General features: G+C 32.6%; 2 protein-coding genes and 1 pseudogene across 3 annotated transcripts; all 3 read left to right on the plus strand.

Moving 5' to 3' along the window:
* Nucleotides 1-659: 659 nt before the first annotated feature.
* LOC120126713 (phosphoenolpyruvate carboxykinase (ATP) 1-like) lies at nt 660-7,190 on the plus strand. Of its 2 annotated transcripts, XM_039144820.1 has the most exons (13): nt 660-757; nt 839-1,092; nt 1,517-1,698; nt 1,793-1,946; nt 2,028-2,112; nt 4,749-4,849; nt 5,083-5,381; nt 5,558-5,731; nt 5,824-5,889; nt 6,084-6,262; nt 6,352-6,521; nt 6,613-6,781; nt 6,894-7,037. In XM_039144820.1, exons 2-13 carry the CDS (start codon nt 848-850, stop codon nt 7,035-7,037), a joined length of 1,968 nt encoding a protein of 655 aa, XP_039000751.1. In that variant the 5' UTR covers nt 660-757; nt 839-847. The 2 variants fall into 2 exon arrangements, with proteins under 2 accessions (XP_039000751.1, XP_039000752.1); XM_039144821.1 differs by lacking the exon at nt 660-757 and having other exon boundaries at nt 848-1,092; nt 6,894-7,190.
* Nucleotides 7,191-7,950: 760 nt separating this feature from the next.
* Nucleotides 7,951-13,444, plus strand: LOC120126655 (annotated as a pseudogene).
* Nucleotides 13,445-15,367: 1,923 nt separating this feature from the next.
* LOC120126717 (transcription factor bHLH19-like) lies at nt 15,368-16,789 on the plus strand. Its single transcript, XM_039144824.1, has 4 exons — nt 15,368-15,403; nt 15,486-16,010; nt 16,092-16,466; nt 16,670-16,789. Exons 1-4 carry the CDS (start codon nt 15,368-15,370, stop codon nt 16,745-16,747), a joined length of 1,014 nt encoding a protein of 337 aa, XP_039000755.1. The 3' UTR covers nt 16,748-16,789.
* Nucleotides 16,790-22,902: the final 6,113 nt, after the last annotated feature.

The raw sequence follows: 22,902 nt of genomic DNA on the forward strand, positions 1-22,902 counted from the left end.
GCTGAAAAAAATGACAAATAAAATAATGTCTGACTTCAGCATATGGTTAAACATCGGATAGTTTCCGAGAAAAGACTGCTGATGTGGCGACATCTTTGGTGGCTGTACTTTGATCGATGTCCAAATAATAACGGCTGACACGGACGTGATGACAGAAAGCTGCTTTGAATCTTGACACGTAGGAGATCTGTTCTTTGTATTGCTGATCCTTGGAATATGATTGTAAAAACAACGGCGCTGATTGCAAGGCAGGTTTTGGGTTAACAAACGTTCTTATGACACTACTTGATATTACGTATTATCAACGATGGTGTTTTACCAAGTACAATTGATAACTAAAATTTTCTTATAAACATGAAATCGATTAACATACTGGAAATTAAGCTTACGATTCACGAAGATTTTTCTCTAATTTGTAACGTATTTTCTTTTTCCAAACCCAGTCACGGGTCTCTCTCCGTGTGTGGAAATGAACCAGCTGAATTCCCTGGTTTTACCCATCTTTAACCCTGTTTGAAATAGAGTCTCGGAGAATTTCAACTTTTAGAGCCTTGCCCTTGAACCAGAGATAGGATTTAACCATGGTTAACTCTAACTCTGTCTTCTAGTAAAACCCCACCTCCACTGAACCCTTTAAATTGGACTGCTCCCCCTCCTCATTTCTCATCGACCTTTCCGCATCAACTTTGAATGCTCCAATTCACTTCTCATTAGCCCCTTTTTCTTTTTCTTTCACTGCCAGCTCTCAAAATCTCTGGTATAGTTTTGTTTATTTTGATTTTTCTTTTTCTTTTGGTTATAGAAGGCTTACTCTATTTTTAATATTGTCGATTTTCAGAGAGAAGATATGGCGGCAAATGGAACCGGAGTGCCGATGCCAAAGAGTCCGTTGGTGAGGATTCTAACGGACAAGAAGGGAGACGGGATCTGTCACGATGACAGTGGGAAAGCCGTTAAGGCTCAGACGATCGACGAGCTTCACTCTTTGCAGAAGAAGAGATCGGCGCCAACTACGCCTATCGAAGGGACCCAAGGTGCCTTCGCTACCTTGTCCGAGGACGAACGCCAGAGGCAGCAATTACAGTCCATCAGGTACACATGCAAGTGCAGCACATATAATTAAATAATAAACAAATTTTTTTTATCATAATCGTCCAAAAGGTAATAAATGACGATGATCATAATAATCAATTAATAGTCGATGCGGGGTGATCAGAAGGTGAAATTCCAAATGAAATTCATCAATCTTGTTGGATTTTGATGTGGGACCCGCTGTTCGGGTGTCGTAAAACGGATGTGGTATGTGCAAAAGCTTTTTTTGTGCTTCCTCCCTCCGTTGATCTGCCTCCAGAATCCGATGATCCAAATACGAAACTATCCTTGAAATTTGTAAAATCATAATTTCAACAAGGGCTTATCTGTCAGTTCATATGACAAAAATCGTAGGGAGGTTTTTTGTCGGCCATATAGTGATTAGTATTATTTTTGTTTGTTTTCTTAATTAATTTTTAAATAGTGCATCTTTGGCCTCGCTGACGAGAGGGACGGGGCCAAAGGTGGTAAGAGGAGATCCAGCAGCGAAGAGCGCTCAAGCAGTTTCGCATGTGGCGCACCACCACCATGTGGAGGCGCCTCCCATCAGCGTTAGTGACAGCTCATTGAAATTCACCCATGTCCTCTACAACCTCTCCCCTGCAGGTAATAGTCTTTAACGTCAAGTAACACAATTCATAATTAATGTAAAATTTATGAAATTATATTATATGAATATCTGGGTATTGAATGGGTGCAGAGTTGTACGAGCAGGCTATAAAGTATGAGAAAGGGTCTTTCATTACATCGTCTGGTGCATTAGCCACACTGTCAGGAGCCAAGACCGGGCGGTCTCCCAGAGATAAGAGGGTTGTTATCGATGAAACCACCCAAGATGAGCTTTGGTGGGGAAAGTAAGTGTATATAATAATAGTAATTTATTTTTTGAATTATAGTGGGAAATTAAATTAACAATTGGGGGAATTGCTTGACAGGGGCTCACCCAACATTGAAATTGACGAGCACACCTTCATGGTGAACAGGGAAAGAGCTGTTGATTACTTGAATTCCCTAGACAAGGTGAATTTCCTTTAAGACGTTACTTTCACGACAGCCCCTTAAGTTTTTTTTCGTCTTCATAATTTTAAAAACTAATAATAAAGAGATCCAATATTATTTTTATCAATAAAAATTTTATATAATGATAAACATATATTCTATTAATTTAAAGGCTTAATATAAAAATAAATCTTCAAATTATATCGTTTTTCTTATTTAGGTACTTAAACTATTTTTTTTGTCAATTTAGATGTCTAACGTTACAAATATTACCACTTTAAGTATTTCGACCGTAACGACCGTTAAAAATTTTCGTTAAGTGACACATGTATTCTGATAATTTTGAAGAATTTATTTTTTAAAATTAAAAATAAATTATTATATTTAAAAAATATTATTTTTAACGACCATTATGTGTCACTTAAAATGATAACTTTTGTAACGTTAAACAACTAAATTAATAAAAAAAATAGTTTAAACACCTAAATAGAAAAAACAATACAATTTGGATATTTATTTTTATATTAAATCTAATTTAAAATTTAAATTTAAATACAATAATATTAAAAAATACAATAAACTCTAAACATAAATCACAAAACATACCTTGTGTTCCGGTTGAGAAACATCTACATGTATAGTGTCTCTCTCTCAACTTTTTTTTAGTTAATTTAGGGTTGATATGAGATAATATCTATTTAAAAATAACTCTCAGTCATTTGATGTCAAAAGCTCACACCTATAATATTCATAATGTTCAAATCTGAGACCTCAAGAAATAATAATAATTACTTTATCATCGAAGTCGTTTAAGGTCCGTTTGTTTCACTAAAAACATTTTCTGGAGAATGTTTTCCGTAAAATAAGTTACATTTTTTAAAAAACATTTTCTGGAAAGCATTTTACGGTGTTTGAAAGATTTTGTGTAAACCATTTTCCACTAGTTGATAAATTTTGTAGAAATTATTTATTGCAAATATGAAATATAATAAATAATTTTATTTATTATAAAAACTTAATATTATTATTTTAAAAATATTAAAATAATTTATTTAATATTATTTATGTTAATATTATTATTAAAATATTAATTTTAAATTTTATAAATAAAAATGTTAAGATTAATATATTCTATTAAAATAAAAATATTGTAAATTATATTAAAGATTGATTAAAATAAGAATAGTATATTATATTTTTAAAATTATTAATAAATATATTTTAAGTGTTTTTATTAAAATATTATTAGATTATTATATTAATATAAAATACATAAATATTATTATTTATTATTAATATTTTAATAATATTGTTTAAGAAATTAATAAATAATATAAATTTTATTAATAATTTATTATATATTATTAAAATAAAAATATAATAATATCATATATTATTATAATATAATTAACTATATAATAATATGATTATAATATATTATATTGTTAAAATATTAATAAATATATTTTAAATATGTTAGTAATTAATATTTTTATTAAAATGATACTAAAATATTATATTAATATTAAATATAAAAAAATTATTTTCAGTATTTATATTTTGAAGTAAAAAGTTCAGAAAATGAATTACAGAAAATCAAATCGTAAGTCATTTTCTAAATAATGCAAAGGAAATTCTCTTGATCATGAAAATGTGTTACATTAATCAACCTATTTTCCTCCAACCAAACACTGAAAATGAGGAAAACGTATTTCGAAAAATATTTTAGATGAAATAAACATACCCTTAGTTCGTGCTCTCTCTATATTATATATATTATATATATGAAATTGTCCTAAGGGCAGAACAGTAAATTAGCCCAATACCAACTTCGTGTTCTAGTCCAAGATGTCCTAAAGGCACCGGAATCCTAGCAAACATAACAACCTTTGACTTTGCGTACGTAAATGTTTGTTTGTCCTCAAGTTAGGTGAGTGGAAATGAGGCTCAGGCAGAGCCATTTAAGGATCACGCAATCCTCAAGTCTTTTGTTTTTCCTATAAAAAAACTCTTTTTTGAGCAATTTTTTTTTAAAAAAAAACTTGAACTACGTAGATTTCATCCTGTGTCTTACAGACACCGTTATTCAAACTCACGTCCCAAATGAAATAAATCATTTTAAATCTGATATCACTTAATGAGTTTTAATTTTTTATATTTAAGAATGAAGAGATTTTGAATAAATATTTTATATTCAAAAAGAATTTTAAATAAAAATAAGTTGAGTTTCATTTTTATCGATTAATTTTTCAATCCTATACTATTTTATATTAGTTTATATTATATTTAAACGATTTCATATAATATATATATCGCCTAGATTCTTCCCTTGCTTTGTTTTTGAGGCAGACAGAGCAAGGGAGAGAATGGAATAATATCTTTGTTTGATAGTTTTGCAGTTAATTATTATACACATAATAATGATGTGTGAATCCTAGTTGTAATACTGTAACATATTCCTTCTAATATTATATTATTTAATCCGGATTAATTGGTCAAGGACTGAGATAACTATAATTATAAAAAAATTAAAATCATGAACTATTTAAGACTACTTGACCTATAAACAATAGCCAACATATGCACTATGCGGTTATTTATTGATCATTTTTTGACGAATTTGGATTAATAGTGATTGGATGTAAATGATTTTCCAGGTTTTTGTGAATGATCAATTCTTGAACTGGGATCCACAGAACAGAATTAAAGTCCGGATTGTCTCTGCTAGAGCTTATCATTCATTGTTTATGCACAACATGTAAGTAAAAGCTAAGCAATCTTAAAAACGTCCTATATCTGCCGGTCTTGTTTTTGGTTTCACTGGTCTTAGCCTAACCCAGATAAGTTTCTTTATCGTTGTCAAGATGTTAATAATTATATGCATAATTTGTTGAGCTTTATTATCCCCATAGAATTCCATGGAGGAAGATTAAAAAAGACTGGTTAAAAAGCTTAAGTGTACAAAATGGATGAATTGTGGGTGGGTGGCAGGTGTATCCGACCCACTCTTGAAGAGCTGGAGAATTTCGGTACTCCGGACTTCACTATATACAATGCTGGACAGTTCCCTTGTAATCGTTATACACACTACATGACATCCTCCACTAGCATAGACCTTAATCTTGCTAGGAGGGAAATGGTCATCCTCGGCACTCAATACGCCGGGGAAATGAAGAAGGGTCTTTTCGGTGTTATGCATTATCTCATGCCTAAGCGTCAAATCCTCTCCTTGCATTCTGGCTGCAATATGGGAAAAGATGGAGATGTTGCCCTCTTCTTTGGACTGTCAGGTATAGTATTGTCGGATCGAGGCCATCGATGTGGTGTTAGTCCCCAAAACGATATGTGTCCTCTTACTTTGTTCTTGGAGCCTTAATAAAATTGTTTGGAAAAGGATTTATGTCCTGTTTATTACCTTGGTTTTGCATTGTTTCTAATGCATTTACTTCAATAACTTTATTAATAGGTACCGGCAAGACTACTCTGTCTACCGATCACAATAGGTATCTGATTGGAGATGATGAGCACTGTTGGAGTGACAATTGTGTGTCAAACATTGAAGGTGGTTGCTATGCTAAGTGCATTGATCTTTCAAGGGAGAAGGAGCCTGATATCTGGAATGCCATTAAGTTTGGCACAGGTGAAAATTCCACTCTCTTTTTTTATATAGATTTTTACGTGGAATCCAATCGTAATGCTTGGTCTAATTTCTTAATCTTTCTGGTTCTGCAGTGTTGGAAAACGTAGTATTTGATGAGTTTACAAGAGAGGTTGATTATGGGGAAAAATCAGTTACAGGTATAATTTATCGACACAAATTAGAAGAAAAATAGGTCATAAATAAGGTTTCAGTGATAAATCGATGACGTCAACAATTTGGTAGAGATGAATAGCCGTGAAGTCAGGATGGAGTGGGGAGATAGAACAATATGCAGAACATTCGGCAGTTAATCGTTTGTACACATGATATTTACCATGATCTTTGCTTGCAGAAAACACTCGAGCAGCCTACCCTATCGAATACATTCCCAATGCCAAGATACCATGCGTTGCACCACACCCTAAGAATGTCATCCTTTTGGCATGCGATGCCTTCGGTGTCCTTCCGCCTGTGAGCAAGCTAAGCCTGGCACAAACCATGTACCATTTCATTAGTGGTTACACTGCGCTGGTATGTTCCTATGTCCAATTAAAAAATAGTTTTCGATGCCTTTTTCATGACTTAATTGCTCATACAAGGTTTGGGATTCTTGCATATAGGTGGCTGGCACAGAAGATGGCATTAAAGAGCCAACAGCAACATTCTCAGCTTGCTTTGGGGCAGCATTTATCATGTTGCATCCTACAAAATATGCAGCAATGCTTGCCGACAAAATGCAGAAGCATGGGGCAACCGGATGGCTTGTCAACACTGGCTGGTCTGGTGGAAGGTAACAGCTTGTTATTGCAAGCTCCTTTTTGGAATAACATTCAACACATTTCCTGGAAATATTGAATCAACTGCTAGCGGGTTTTCTGCAGCTATGGCACCGGAAACCGTATCAAATTAGCATACACCCGGAAAATAATCGATGCCATCCACTCTGGTAGCCTCTTGAATGCAACTTACGAGAAGACCGAGGTGTTTGGGCTAGAGATCCCCACTGAGATCGAGGGAGTGCCTTCAGAAATCCTGCGTCCAGAGAACACTGTAAGTGATCCATTCTTCAACTTTTCAGACCTTAATGTTATCCATCCTGATTCTTTATCAGTGTTGCTTGAATTATCGCCCGATGTTAACGTAATAGACTCTTGGATTGCAGTGGGATAACAAACATGCATACAAGAACACACTGTTGAAACTGGCTGGTCTGTTTAAGAACAACTTTGAGACCTTCACTAATTACAAGATCGGCAAGGACAGCAAGCTGACTGAAGAGATCCTAGCAGCCGGTCCAAACTTTTAATTCGGGAACCAATGACGTTGCGAATAAACCGATGGAACGTGAGAGAAATAAGGGTTGTGTTTGTAACGTAGATGTAGTCCATTGCTGAGTTAAATTCATATTATAAAATGGTTTCTTATTATGTAACTCAATATTCAGCCTTTGATGCTGAAACATTAGTGTGTTATTTGCTCTAAAATAAAAATGTTTCATAGTTTCAATGTGAAAAATTACGAAAATTCATTTTAAGATATAAAAGATAAGAAAGCGTTTAAAAAGAAAAGCAGAAAAGAAAACGTTGCGTTGTGGTTAAGAAATGATTGCGGAACCTACGAACGAAAAGATAAACATAAAATTTTTATTTTAATGTTTTATAATGGCGTTGAGTTAACAGGCTCCAGAGAAGAAAGTTCTGTTGCTCAACCAGAAGAAATGGCACCTTCTTCCTTCACCGCCAAGGATGCTCCTCCTCCTTGGTTCACTCCCAAACGGTAGTTTTTATTTTTTTTAAAATCATATCTTTATTCAAATGTTTTATCCTGAAAATATGCTTTTTTTTTTTTAAATTTTGCTGAATTTGAATTGCTTGATAGATTGATTCTAACCGCAATTAGGTTTAATGGAAGAAAATTGAGGTGTAGATTATTGATTATATATATATTGGTTTTTCTTTGTGTAGGATTTTGATTATATTTTGTGTGATTAACATGATAAATTGTGGATCGGGGATTAATAGCGAGTGATGGCGTGAATGGGAGTATTAGGACTTGTGATGACAAGGGAATTTGCACATCCGGTAGTGGAATTCAGTAAGATTTTACTCAAATTTGTTTGTTTGTTATTTTGCTGCTTCAATTTGGTTTTCATAAAAATGCTTCTCTGATTTTTGCTTTCAGGGGGGGAGTTTGACTTGTCTAATTTTCAAGACGGTCTCTTATCGTCCGCATTTATGGTCGGACTTCTTGTGGTGTCCCCAGTATTTGCTTCACTAGCAAAGAGGTGAATTACATTTCATGGTTCCTTTCCTTTGTACTTCTCAAAAGTTTCAGACTGTTTTTTGTTTGTAGCACTGCCATGTTAATACTAAGTAAATCATATTATTTTGATTTTTTTAGCTACTGTTATATGTTTGGCTGTTAATTTACATTTCAAATTGGTTTTTATTGTTAGTTGATTTCTATGACTGCAGCCACAATCATTTTAGGCTTATTGGAGTTGGATTATCCGTTTGGATCTTTGCCACAGCTAGATGTGGTAGTGCATTTTCTTTTTGGTTTATCGCAATATGCCGCATGTAGGTGTAGCATTGTCAGTCAGTACACTCTGGGATTGGATTTTAGTTCAATCTCACTAAACTGGTTTCTTGTGCGACATTGTTTTTATTTTTGTGTGTGTGTTTGTTTGTTTACTATGGCTGTATCTTTGATGTTTTAGGCTGGTTGGTGTTGGGGAAACTTCTTTCATGAGTCTTGCATCTCCATTTATTGACGATAATGCTCCCGTTTCTCAGGTTCATTTGTTTTATTTATTCTTTAACTTGAGGACTTACATTGTAATTTTTATGCTAATTCACTGTAATATTCCAGAAAACAGCCTGGCTTGCTATGTTTTATATGTGCATACCTACTGGAATTGCTCTTGGATATGTTTATGGTGGATTTGTAAGTTTGTAATCCCTTTCTTTCTTTCTTTCTCACTGTAAATCGCGTGGTGAATTTCTCTGTATTGTCTAGATATGTCTTCAGGGATGCTTGATGAATTCATAAACTATGTTTGCTTATCATACAGGTCGGGGGCCATTTTCATTGGCTCTATGCTTTCTGGGGAGAGGCATTGTTTATGCTTCCATTCGCTGCTTTTGGCTTTGTGATGAAACCTTTGCAGTTGAAAGGTTATTGTTTTTATTGTCATCTTCACTCAAAGTTTTCTGTCTTATTATCACACAGCTTATTACTGAACTTTAAACACTAGGGTTTTCTCCTGTTGGATCAAAGAAAGCATTGACATCTGTTGACAGTTTCTTCTGTAATTGACGGTACATGTTCCTTATCATTCTTCTTGTATTAATTTGTCGCTGGTTCCACTATCTAGTGCGAAGTTGTGGGTGAGAAACACGTGCTATGTATGTATGCATGTCACAAGTAAAAGATTTTGAATGAGAACTAAAGGACTAGAAAGAAAGTGTTAGGTTATCCCTTTAATTAGTAAATGAACTAGTTTTTAGCAAATGGACAAACTGCAAGGGGAAAAAAAGAGAAGATAAACCCTTTTAGCCTAAATTAGATTATTTTTATTAACCTTGTGCATCTCACCCTGTTTTTATTTTGAATGTTGTACGTAAGTGATTCAATGGGTATCTAGGGATGCATTCAAATAGATGTAATTCCTGGTCCATGCTGTAAGACAAATTTCATTCCCCCCCCCCCACAACCACACATTCCATAATTAATCTCTGGGTATGCTGTAGAAGTTCTGTGACTGTTTAATCCCTCAAGTTCTTTTCTTTTGCATAATCTTTTTTATTCCTATAGTCCAAAGATATTTAAGTTTTTTTTTCATACTCCTGTTCTTACACCCCTAGTTTGTTCCCAATGAGCCTGTGACTAAATTTATAAACCAGTGTTCAGCCTGTATAATTTCTACTGCAAATGTGGTGATTCTTAGGGATTCAAATGTGTTTGATTGGTTCAGCTTCTTGCCAACTGAAATCAAACAGGATGTAGTCAATTTTGAATGAAAATTAGATAAAATAGTGGGTTTCTAAATCCAAACAGAACTCAACTAAAACTTCTGGTTTCTTGGTTTGAGACAAAACTGGACCAGGATATTTCAAATGCACTACAAGCATAGAATTTAACCAAAAAAAAGGTTCGCAAGTTTGTTTCTTGTACTAAGCTGGCCTGCCAGCTGGTAAAGTGCCCTTTTTCTCCCTCTAAAGATTTCTTGATTTTTTAAGTCTAACTTATCTTAGTTGCAGATTCAGAGGCATCAAAACTAGATGATCCTATATTGGTTGGGGCTGACGGTATCAGTGTGGATGAATTGAAGAAAACTTCCAAGTGAGTGGTTAATTCATGACTTTTATGGCAGCAGTGTTCCTTATGGTGGGGAAAACTGCTTAAAAACATTGTTTACTCTTCACTCACAGACCTTAATGGCGATTAGATATTTTACAGAAGAAAATAGGGGAGAGTAATCTAATGAGAAAGATTAAAAGGAATGATAATTAGTTGGACACTAGGACTCCGGTTGAATTAAGAATGTTAAACACATTTAGGTCACCACTCTTCTCTATAATGTACCCAACAGTCTTATTAACAATAGGCCCCTAGTCAGAAAGTGGGAAAAGTAGGAATGACTGCTATGACTTGGGAGATAATTACGATTGGCACATGTAAAATGCACAAAACAAGGAAAAGTTAAAGATAATTGGGTAATAACCTATCTTTGATTGAGGAGTTCTTAATCTATGATATCCTATCACTTGGCTATAGGGAATAGACTGGTGTTTGGTTTGTGTCCTTGGTTGAAACAACTATATTGCACCCTGTTTTGGGCCTTTGGCTATGTAAAAACTTTTTCTTTCTAATTTTAATATTTATGATTCATTTCATTCCATATCCTGATTTAGGACTGAAACGTTCTCTTTGCAGGTCAGATAACATTCACAATATTTTGAATCAGGTTTCTCTATTTGCTGAAGATATGAAAGCGCTTTTGGTGGGGCAGTTCTGCAATGCGGCGCCTTAGTATATAGTTAAAATAAGGCGTTACCGATTTTGTTATTATTTTAAATAACAAAATTGGTAAAAAATGATCGAAAACATCATTATTTTGACCGGTTATAATTACCTATATAGGTGAACGCGGTAATGCCGAAAACATCATTATTTTGACCAGATTTTTTCTACCGTGTTTATCTATATAGATAATTATAACCAGTCAAAATAATGATGTTTTCGGTCATTTTTTACCGATTTTATTATTTAAAATAATAACAAAACCGGTAACGTCTTATTTTAACCGTATACTAAGGCGCCGCACGTGAGCGTTTCTCCTTTTGGTGGGCAAAGTTTATGTCATAAAATATTTTTAGGTATTTTCTCTACACTCTTCTCGTCCAATTCAGAAAATGCTCTGAGAGAAACAAATGTCAATAAAATGCTACATAAGTTTTTATTTCTATTTTTTTCTTCTCAGAATTGCATATCAAATTTTCTTACATTTTGTCTGGCAGGTTACATTGCATAAACTGTCAGTGGAGCATACTCATTGGGGGCCGAAGGCTGGTTCTAATATTTATCATATGGTACAATTTCTGACAAATTACTTGCATTTTGTTTTCTATCAGAAACTTTTCCTTTTAGCATTTTCTTTCTAACACCATAAAGAATCACATGATTGCTTCTTGTTTTGGTGTTGTACTTTGCAGAAGAATGCAGATATGGTGTTTGGAGGGATTACGATTGCTTGTGGGATTTTAGGAACATTATCCGGTGGCTTTATACTAGATCGCATGAGTGCTACTATATCTAATGCTTTTTATTGTGAGTTTTGTTTCTCTTTGATGATGTTTTATGTGATTATTTTTTCTAACATGCTTATTGGGAACAAAAAAACATTCCATTTGGTTAGGACAAAATAAGTTGATAAAAAGTGTAAGTTTCTTAGAGAAATTAAACTAAAAGTGGTATTCACTGTTATTTATCCTAATGCAGCCTCTGAGTCAATAAACAACGGATGGATATAGGAATCTGTTAAACTACCTTCCACCCTATTTCTTTCTTTAAATCCAAACAGCTGAAGAAAAGTTACAACCAGATAATAAAAGAAAAAATGATGCACTTAACGGGAAAACAAAGATAAACAGATGTTTTGTGATTTCCATATATTGAATACTTTACTCTTTTTCCAGTTGAAACTACCAATTAGCTATGAATTTTAGTCTGAAGTTATCTTCTATGACAGCTTCTTTCAGGGGCTACGTTTCTGGGTGCAATATTCTGCTTTATTGCTTTTTGTCTCTGGAGCTTGTATGGTTTCATAGTTCTTTTTGCAGTGGATGAATTACTTGTTTTTGCGACACAGGTAAAATAGAAAAAGAGAGTGCTAGATTTATGATCTTGTAATTTACCCCCCAAAATTATTATGTACTTGTATTTTATAGATGTGTAGGAACTCTCTCCTTTTTTCAATTATATTCATATGGTAAAAGGTACAGAGGAAGATTTAATTTGAAGTTATGCCATGTGTTTTATCAACTTTCTTCACATAAACTGTAGCATGTTATTTTGTATAAATTAAACCATATTTTTCATTTGATAATGGAAAATGCGTTTCTGGTTCACATCTGACTTTGTAGTGAATACATAGGCTCGAGTGATATTTTACGATTTTAGACTAATATTATGTTATACTATTTTAATAGTGTTACATATTTCATCATATATTGATTTGCAGGCTCCAGTCAATTATGTAAGTCTCCATTGTGTCAAACCAAGTTTGCGACCATTATCTATGGCTATCTCTACTGTTTCAATTCACATATTTGGCGATGTGCCTTCCTCACCACTTGTTGGGGTCCTTCAGGTGTGTTTTTTTTTTCTGGTAGATTTTTTTCATTGAATGCTGTTTCATGGTTTCCTTTTGTTCTGAAAAAAAATTCCTGCCAATTTTGAACACAATATTCCAAAATCCTTCAGCTTTTAAAGTGTTCTTAATTGTGGACACAAAATTTTCAATTGATTACAATGGATGCATTCGTTTCATTACCTAGCTTCTATCTCTAATCCAGCATGTTATGGAATCATTTCTTTCAATTTCAAACGAGTCTCTTATGGATTATGAAATGCCTTATAAACCATAACATATCTATTTTGTCATTTAATCTTTTTAAAGCAGCACTTGTGACTGGTTATGCTTTGGAGCAGGATAACATCAACAACTGGAGGGAAAGTGCACTTATTCTGACTTCTATTCTCTTACTTGCTGCTGGAATGTAGTTTATAGGTGAGTAATTATTGTAAGTTGTTGATAATATTTCCGGAAAAAAATATCTAATATATTCTTTTCTTTTTCAATTAGTGAAAGCCTCCTTTAAGCCCCCAACAGTGCATCGATCGAGTATTCGAATTAGTCAAATGTTTCCGTTTGTTACTGGATTAAGAGTTATATGATCTGTGTACCATAGAGTTAAAGCATGAAGCAACTATATTTCATGTACTGAATCCTGATGTAGCATGATGATAGCCTGATCAAAATCCGGAACTTCCGACAGTGTGAGTTTATCATGGGTGTTCTTTGGCAGGTGTTACCGTACACAGGGTCGATAAATATGTGAAAGTGAAAGTGAAGTCTCAAGGATCGCAACAGACAGTCAAATGCCACTGCTTAATGGAAATGGGGATGAAAGTTGTTGCGAAACATAAGCTCAGACCTCGATGCTGAAAAGAAATTGTAAGCTACCAAATGCAAAAGAAAAAAAATGTTTCCTTTTTCCTAGTAGAAGTTTGCGACTTTATTTAGTATAGTTTTGTTGATGCAGTCTCAGGCGGCAAAAGGGCAGAAATTTGGTGGCATTCTTTCAACCTTCGCTCACCAATGTTGGGATTGTTTGTAAAGAATGATGTGAAGATAAGTTTGCAACATAAATGTTTTAATTTCATAAACACTTCGTTATTTAGACCGGGTCATTCAGGGCCGGAACTACATTGGAGGTGGGAGAGGCAATTACCCATCCCCCAAACTTGGATGGTTTAATTGGTTTTAGGTCACTAAAACTTTTAAAATCATTACAATTAAGTCATTGCCTTTTCTAAATTTATAGGTTTAATTATATTTTAGGACCCTTATAGTTTTAAAAATGAAACTTCGACTTCTAGTTTTTTTGGTTTTATTACTCTTTAAGATCCTTGAATTTTAAAATTAGTGGAATTAAATCATAACTCCTTTAATTTTTATGGTTTATTCAATTTTAGAGATCTTATTTATTTCAAAGTTAAATAATTTATCTCTTCGTAGTTCAACCACGGTTCCATCTATGGGGTCATTAGATGTGTTATTATTATCATTCCGCAATTCCCTTAAATCTTGACTTTTTTTATTATATAATAAAATAAAATGAATAATTTAATGATTGAAATTTGAAGCACGATGAAAGTACGGAAGAGGTTGGTGTATTAAACAAGGATTATATAATTAGTTTACTTAAATAAACATTTCATATAAAGACAAAATCCTACGTGGAAATCTTAAGTTAAATGAAGATTTTTTAAATTAATATAGCGATTTCCATATTAAACTTGTACCGAATACATTATTTGGTAGATTAGTAGTGTCAACTTTTTATTTTTTACAATCCATCTTAATCCATCGTTGTCTGTCTTATTTATTGGAAGTAATAATTAAAATTTAAAAGCAGTTATAAAAAAACTAAAAATATATTCTATCACAACCGTAAATATTTAAATAAGGGTGAAATGATAATATAAGGAAAAGTATGAAATCTAGAAATCTAAAGCCAAGACTCTCGAAACAACATTGGAATTTATCAAGAAATAACTAATAAATTATTATCTTCAAAATTACTTGCTAATTAACATAAAATATTTCTGTATATTTTTTTATACAGAAAAGGAAAAGGTGGCAACATAAATATAAGAAAAAAAATATGAATATTGAAACTCAAATCTCCAACAAAAAATTAAAAAGATCCATAGAAGTAGATCAAATTAGAAAAGCTAAACAACATACTATCAAACCCTTAAATAAAAATAAATTTAAATTTAAAAGGTACTGATAAATTAAAATTTAATTAATAAACTTCATATAATATTTAAAATATTTATTGGTACAACTCGTCTAATGAATTATGAAACCCCACGTAGAAGATGGAAAGAAGATGACGCGATGAAATAATAATGTTTCGGTACATTTTGATGATCGGATACTTTTATTATTAAATTTATACATGAGAGGAAGGCAAAGAAACAGAGCGTTCAGATGAACAGTGAAAGAAGATATAAAAGACGGAAGCATCTTTCACACTTGTTTTATTAAATATAGGTATAGATTTATTGACTATTGATTTCCCCAGGCGATTTGGAAGCGAATAATCTGAACGCTGCCTAAGTTAAAGCTTTCATTTTCAACTCCTAACTCAAACTAACAGACTTTATAAGGACAGAGTCTCTCCAGGTATAGATTGATAGATTGTTTGTTTTAGCTTCTGGGTTTTTCTTGGATTCTTTCTTCTTTGTAAGATGTTCTTTCTTTTCTCTCTGAAGCAAAAATGAATATTATGTTTGGATTTTCTTATGATGTTTAATCTTTAATCCAGGTTGACCTTTTTAATGGAAATTTCTTCAGGCAAATGGTTATCTGAACTGGTACGTTTACAGATTGTTCCCACAATATCATCTGGAAAAGAAAGATAGAAATTGTTTTTCTTACATGAAAGTTGATTTGCAGGAAATGGAAGATCCCACGCTATTCCCACACCAATACCAGATGATGAACCCTATTGACTATTCATTCCATGATATAAATTTCAACTCTCTCTCTTCTGAAAACTATGCATGCAATCCATGTATCGATGGTGATTCATTCGTTGAAGCTTCTCATGAGATTGACGACTTTAAAAGGCCAATGAAACAACTCAAAGCCAACAGTTGGAACTCTAGCATTACAGAAAATCACATCCCACCACAACCAAAGGCGGCATCGTCGTCGTCGTCTTCCCATATAATCTCCTTCAGCAACTCGAATTCATCGCCTGCGACATTCTATGACGTGAAACCCAAAACTGAGGTGGGTAATTATTGGGATGGAAATATGGGATTCAGGGAGCAGTATTGTTCAAATAAATCTGGGCAGGTTTCGAGGTCAAGGAGTCCGGTACATGCTCAAGATCATGTAATTGCAGAACGAAAACGCCGTGAAAAGCTTAGCCAGAGTTTCATTTCTCTTTCAGCACTTATTCCTGGCCTCAAAAAGGTATATTATATACCATTTCTATAATCAAAGATTTCTGTTTTCAAATTTGATAAACATGTTTCGACGATGTTTTTTATGCAGACAGACAAGGATTCAGTTCTTGGAGACGCTATCAAGTACTTGAAACAACTTCAAGATCGAGTTAATGTGCTTGAGAAACAAGTTGCTAACAAAACAACGGAATCAGTGATCTTTGTAAGGAAAACCCAGATTTATGCAGATGATGAGACGATATCTTCGTCCAATGAGAATTCCGATGGCCGATCTAACGATGCCTTCCCTGAAATCGAAGCGAGAGTTTCCGATAAGGACGTGCTGATTAGGATTCAATGCAAGAACAACAAAGGGTGCATAACAAACATAATAAACGAGGTCGAAAAGCTTCATCTCTTTGTACTCAATACCAGTGTCTTGCCCTTTGGACAAGCCACTCATGACATAACCATTGCTGCACAGGTAATTTTATTTTGCTCATAACAATGATAAGTATTATTTCCTAAAAAATAATTATGTTCCTATACTTGCGGATATTGTTACAATGTCACGGTGACTTTGAAAAACAGTACGATATGATCATTACACTACGTTCCAGTCACAATTTAATACTATGTTCACAACCCTCAGTGAATTGAGTCTTAATTCCATGGTTATTTTTGCAGATGGAAGCAGAGTTTTCAATGACAGTGAAGGATCTTGTGAAAAGCCTTCGAGTAGCTTTGCTCAAGTTCATCAAGTGATGAAATTGCAACACTATGTTCACATTAAGAGAAGAAATTTGGAAGAGTAACTCAATTTTACTACGTAAAATATTTCAAAATTGGAGGTTAAAACTTATTTAGAGAGCTTGAAAGAGTAACTCAATTTTGATATATGTTAAGCATGTCTAACGTATCTAAATAAATTTTTTATATTCAAATTCTATTGCTTTTCTTCACTGTTTTTTTTAGAAAGAATGATATTATTTTTTATTTTAATACATGCTTAAATGAAGGGTTTAAAAATCCAATCAAAATAAGACCTCTAATCAATATGATTCAATATCACCTACAATTTCACTTTATATATATACACTACAATATGCTCTCGTTATGTTCTATAAAATCAATTTAAATTTATAAATATCCGAATTATGTTGATTTATGTAATAAATTTATGAACTTAATTTTTGAATAAATATATTTTATTTATTTTTATCATAGTATGATAATCAAGTTTTGCCACAACTGACAATAACAATATTGTTTTTTTTTCCAACTCACGAAAAATCCATAAGTAAAATAGTCATGAAATTTTTAGCTTTAACATGTTCATTATCGAATCAAAATTAAGTAAATTTAAATAGCTTATGGTAGCTTCATTGTCATAAGTTTATATGTGAAATTCTTGTATAAAAAATAAAACTCAAACACGAATAAAATTATATTATCTCAATTAAATATGTTTAACTAATTTACATTATGAATTAAATATGTAGATGATATTTTAAAAAAAATAAAATTTGAAATATCCTAAATACAATATTCATACAAATAAAGAATTATTTAAAGAGGTGTGATACTATTTAAATAAAAGAAAAAGAAAATTCATAGTGTTAAGGCACTTTTGTCTAAAACAATATGATTTAACAAATACTTAAGGAATGAGCAGGAATAAGATTCTCGAAAACTTAATAAAAAAATGCTATTGTTCAAAATATTATTTTTCTCTTATGAAAATATGGTAAGTCAAACGTGTATATGTGTGGGAGTTGGCTAGGATTGCTAGTTTACTTAGCTAATTAGTTACTTTGTTATTGATGTAAATTAAATATGAGGTGTGAAATAATATTCGAGGCATTATTTTACAATTGCAGTACAATTTACTTTCTTTTACAATATGTGATTTCTGAAGGAAAAAGAATATTATCTCTGATTTTTACGTGAATCAAACATATCATAAAATTTATTTGTGGGGTGAAATGGTTTTTAAGAACCCTAATTATAACTTTGAGTACAAGACTAGACAGCTCGGTAATCAATTAACCAGCATTGTAGGCCACATTTAGTAATTAATGGATTAAAGAGGTAGATGAAACTAACCAAACCTGAAACCGACCTAGGAGACAGCATTCGGAAAGGCCTCGCGTCCCAAAACATTGCAATGAAAAGGAAAGTTTGGCGTTTTTGTTCGAAAACTTCTAGGATCCTTCGCAACAGAAAACAGTATAGTCAAAGTCTGGAAAGAACGTGTAGCAAGCAAAACATGTATAATCGCCACGACTTTTGGCCCAAAATCATTGTCGGTGGTGCAATTATTGTGTACATATGAGCCGAAGAATAGTTGAGGAATAAATGCTACTATAATTAAACAATGCACTAATTCTATATTCCCTTTCAACCCTTTTTCACACTCCCATACCACAATGCTTTTCTGTGTCCAATAAATCTGGAGTTTCTCCACCTAAACGTAAGCTGCGCATTTATTCCACTCACTATGTTTTCGATAATTGTATTCAAGTTTTAAATTTCATGCATTGTATTAACATAATAATATATAATAATTATATTAATTGATTTCCGTAATTAAACGAAGTATTGATTTTTTTTAGGTTTCAGATTTAAGTAGATGTATCCGTAATAAATATAGATTTTTAAAGATAAAGTACATAAATGATTCTCGAATATAGTATATTATTTTGTTGAGTCCACTGATTATTAAAATTTACAAAATGATCTTTCGATTATAAGATGATATTTTGTTCGGTCTTCTGACTATTAAAAATTACAAAATGATAAACCGACCATTCATATTTCCAAAATCGCCCTTTTCTATTAAAAAAATGGCATTTGTCTGAGCAAAGACATTAACATGTTAACTAAGATATGATAAAATTATATTTTAATGATGTATACTGGCACTGTCGTTTCTTTCAAGCATTGGCTCGATAATATAATGTTTCAAGCACAAGCTCGACGACATAATGTAAACGGATATTCGGTCCACAAAATATAGCTAAAACAATGATGGGATCGGACTTTACCGTATCACATTCAACAAGTTACTGCCTATCTCAAATGGCTGCCAATTTTTTAACCAAAAAGAACGAGTTTTGAACATATGAATAATGAAATGACCATTTATAACTTTTAATATTTGGAGGACTCGACAAAACAACACCTTATAGTCAAGAGATCATTTTGTAACTTTTAATAATCAAGTGACTCAACAAATCAACACCCTATCGTCGAGGAACTATTTGTATACTTTATCCTATTTTTTGACATAAAAATTTAATGAGCAGTAATTTTAGTTTATAAAATCAAATGATATTTTGAAATTTATTGTTATTATAATAAAATACTGATTCTATATAATATATATATATATATATATATATATATAAAAGATATAATAGTAGACTTAGATTAACGAGAAACAATTAAAGCCTACTAATTTTCTTTGTAAAATCTTATTTTTATTATACAACTAGTAGTTTTTATTTAGAAAATGGACTGAATTTTAACAAAAAAACTATTAGCCTGCCCGTGATTATGGAAAAGGAAATAAAAACAATAGAAAGATGCAGATGATCTGAATAGGGGCATCGTACAATAAAAAGTAAATAAAGCTTTTGGCGTTTTTCTTTTGGGGGGAGTTGGTTGTTGCTAATGCCTAAATTTTCAAAAATTGCGATTTCTTTTTACTTTTTTTTGCTCAATTTTTTCTAATCATATCGATGTGTAATAATTCATGCCCTACATTTTCAATGATTTTCTACGGGTGTACCTTTATTTCTAAATCACTTTATTACCAAGAATGAGTTAAAAAAAATTATCTTACATATAATATTTTGTGTCTCTATACTGATAGTGGGGTCCTTTTAGACTTTAATAAGTACGTTTATGGGATTATCATAAAGTTATAACAATTTCAACAGGGGATTAGTATAATTAGTAAAGACATTAGCTTTATTCCTTCCAGAAGAAAATATCTATAAAAGTTTTAGGAAATGGCTAAATAACCGTTATACATATTACGGATGGGTGAATTATTTAAAATATATGGATGCTCGTAGTAAAACGGCATACTTGTGTTAAATACTTGCTTTGTTTTATTCGTTATAAATTTTAAATTTATTTTTTGTAATACTCTATGTATCTTGTTTATATTTTTATTATAATATATATGTGATATTTACTTTTTATATATATTATATTTTATATATACCAATAATATACATCAAAATTATGTTTATAAATTTTATGATATGTCATATCTAAAGATTAACGTAACAAAATGCAAGCTATTTGCGTGTGGCATTTTAGGTTGTGAGTTGCGTCGTATTAAGGAGATTGTAGGATTTAAGATGTTACCGGTTCATTACCTTGACATCCCACTGGTGACTCGGAAACTTTCCGAAAAAGAATGTCAAAGTTTAGTGACTTCCATTGGGGCTAAGTCGGGGCATTGGGAGAATATGAAGTTAAGCTATGCGAGGAGGCTGCAATTGATTTCATATGTTTTGTTCAGTATTACGAACTTTTGGTATAGACAATTTGCTTACCCCAAGCGGTGGCGAAGAGGATTGAACAATTATGCATGAGGTTCTTTTGGAAGGGTGCGGATACCCCTGCAGCCGGTGCAAAGGTGAGTTGGAGCAGAGTTTGTTCTCTCAAAGCTGAGGACGGCCTTAGGCTCAAAGAACTGACATGTTGAAATAAAGCATGTTTCATTCACCTATTAAGGAAACTTCTAGCAAATAAGGGGTCGTCGTGGGTGGCTTCGGTTAGAGCTTAAGTTGTTAAAGGAATGAACATTTGGAAGTTTGAACCGCAAGGACTGCCTTAGTTGGAGCTTGAGGAAAATTTTCTCGCTTCGTGGGGCTATAATGGAGATAAGGAGGACTACTGAGATTGGTTGGCATCGGTTAAAAGCAAGGAAAATCTGGTATGAGATCATAACAAAAAGAGACTAAGTTCCATGGCAAAGGGCAGTATGGTTTCCATTGCATGAGCCGCATCATGCTATTATTTCATGGCTGGTTGCTCTTGATCAGTTGGCAACCAAGGACAGGCTATTGCGAATGGATGTGGTCGTTGATGGCGCGAGTGTGTTATGTGGTGCTGAGCTGGAATCTACAAGTCATCTCTTCTTCGGCTGCAGCTTGGAAGATGGCTCTCGCTCAGAGTGGTATATGGCGGAGAGTGCATTGTTGGGAGAGGGAGATTAATTGGGTAAATTTGCCCTCGCTCTTCTTCTCAGGTTAACTTGGAACGCTTGCATTCATTTCATATGGAAGGAACGAAATAGACGTTATTTTAGTAGGTTGGGTGTTAGATCGATTGATGAGCTTTTTGGGTTGATTCATGAGGTTGTATAGGCGAACTTTTTAAAAACTAATACAGGAAACCTTGATCTCCAAATTTGTATAGAGTGAGGATAGGTGATTGATTTATCTATGCAGAGATTGTTTGTATAAACTGTTTTGTTGTTTTGCTTTTGGATATAATTAATACACATTTTATTTTTAAAACAAATTATGTTTATGAATAAAGTATAATATTTTGCATTATCAGAATAATAAAAAATACTAGTAAAAGAAGTAAGATAGAACTGTGTGGAAGGATGTAAATATAATCGATATCCATGGAGTGGATGCTTTTAACATTAATTTTACAAATGAAATGTGAATGTGAATAAATTTACGTCATCGCTAGTTTCATTGGCATCCCTAGATAAATTTATTTTGAAAATAAAATTCTTGGTCCATCCTTTGAAGGTAAAGGACATGCCTCATGTAGCAAAAGCGGCATGCAAAAAATGTTGAATCTTAGATTTAACTTTAAATTTTAGATAAAATACTAATATAGTTTTTGAATTTTAAAAAATATTAATTTCACCCTTAAATTCAGAGAAAATTCTCGTCATTAGTCGCTACTCATCACTGTCGTCAATTACCATCAATTGTCATCACTATCGACCGCCTTCACTAATGATTGTCAGACCTCAAAATTTACAATTTACTCATTTTTTTAATCTCATAAATGTGAAGTTAGTGTTTGTTTCACCGAAAAATATCACAAACTCCACAAACCTGGTCCAAAACCCTTCAAATTTCTTTAGAAATAAATTGTAATAATAAATTTATTATTTTATTAATTTAAAATTAAAGATATAAAAATCTAAATATATATCATAATACATTCATATTGTAATGATGGTAATTTAATTTATATAAATTTTGATAAATAGTATATTATGTATAATTTATCTTATTTTTTCCAATATTTAATATACTGTGTAAAATAGTTTAGATACAAATTTTGTCTTCAAATATAAACTATATAATTAAATAAACTTTTTAAGAGATGTTTAATTGATAATTTATTAAATAGATAAAATATAAAATCTCCCTTTATTATATCTATGGAACCCAATATTTATCAAAGCCCAAAGGAAGGGCTCATATTGAGCGGTTTAAAGCTTCGAATGTTGCATATCTTTGGGCTTGAAACCCTGGACCTTTTATGCCATCTCTCCTCAAGCATGCCGAAAAAAGAACAGATCCACAAGGTGTCTTTAATCATCCTTTTGGCTCTTGTCACGTCCTCAAGGTACAACTGTTTACATATGAAGTGACATCCATTACCAAGTGCAGAACATCTGTGTAACTAGATGTCGGTTGAAAAACACAGATTCTCAGCTGATTTAAGCTTAAAATGAAAATCTGAAACGTATGGCAGCAACCTTGAAAGATTTTGGGTTCTGGGGATCTTGAATGCTAAAAGATGAGTTCGTGAGTGATTTTTGCCCCTTTCATATGGAAAGGACAGGCGTGCCTTTTTGTTACAGGGGCATGTTTTGATATATCATTATCTGTTGAAAGAGAAGTTGTCCGAATGTGTGTTAAAAA

The sequence above is a fragment of the Hibiscus syriacus genome, unplaced genomic scaffold (assembly GCF_006381635.1).
Source record: "Hibiscus syriacus cultivar Baekdansim isolate YM2019G1 unplaced genomic scaffold, ASM638163v2 tig00110461_pilon, whole genome shotgun sequence".
Classification (NCBI taxonomy): domain Eukaryota; kingdom Viridiplantae; phylum Streptophyta; class Magnoliopsida; order Malvales; family Malvaceae; genus Hibiscus; species Hibiscus syriacus.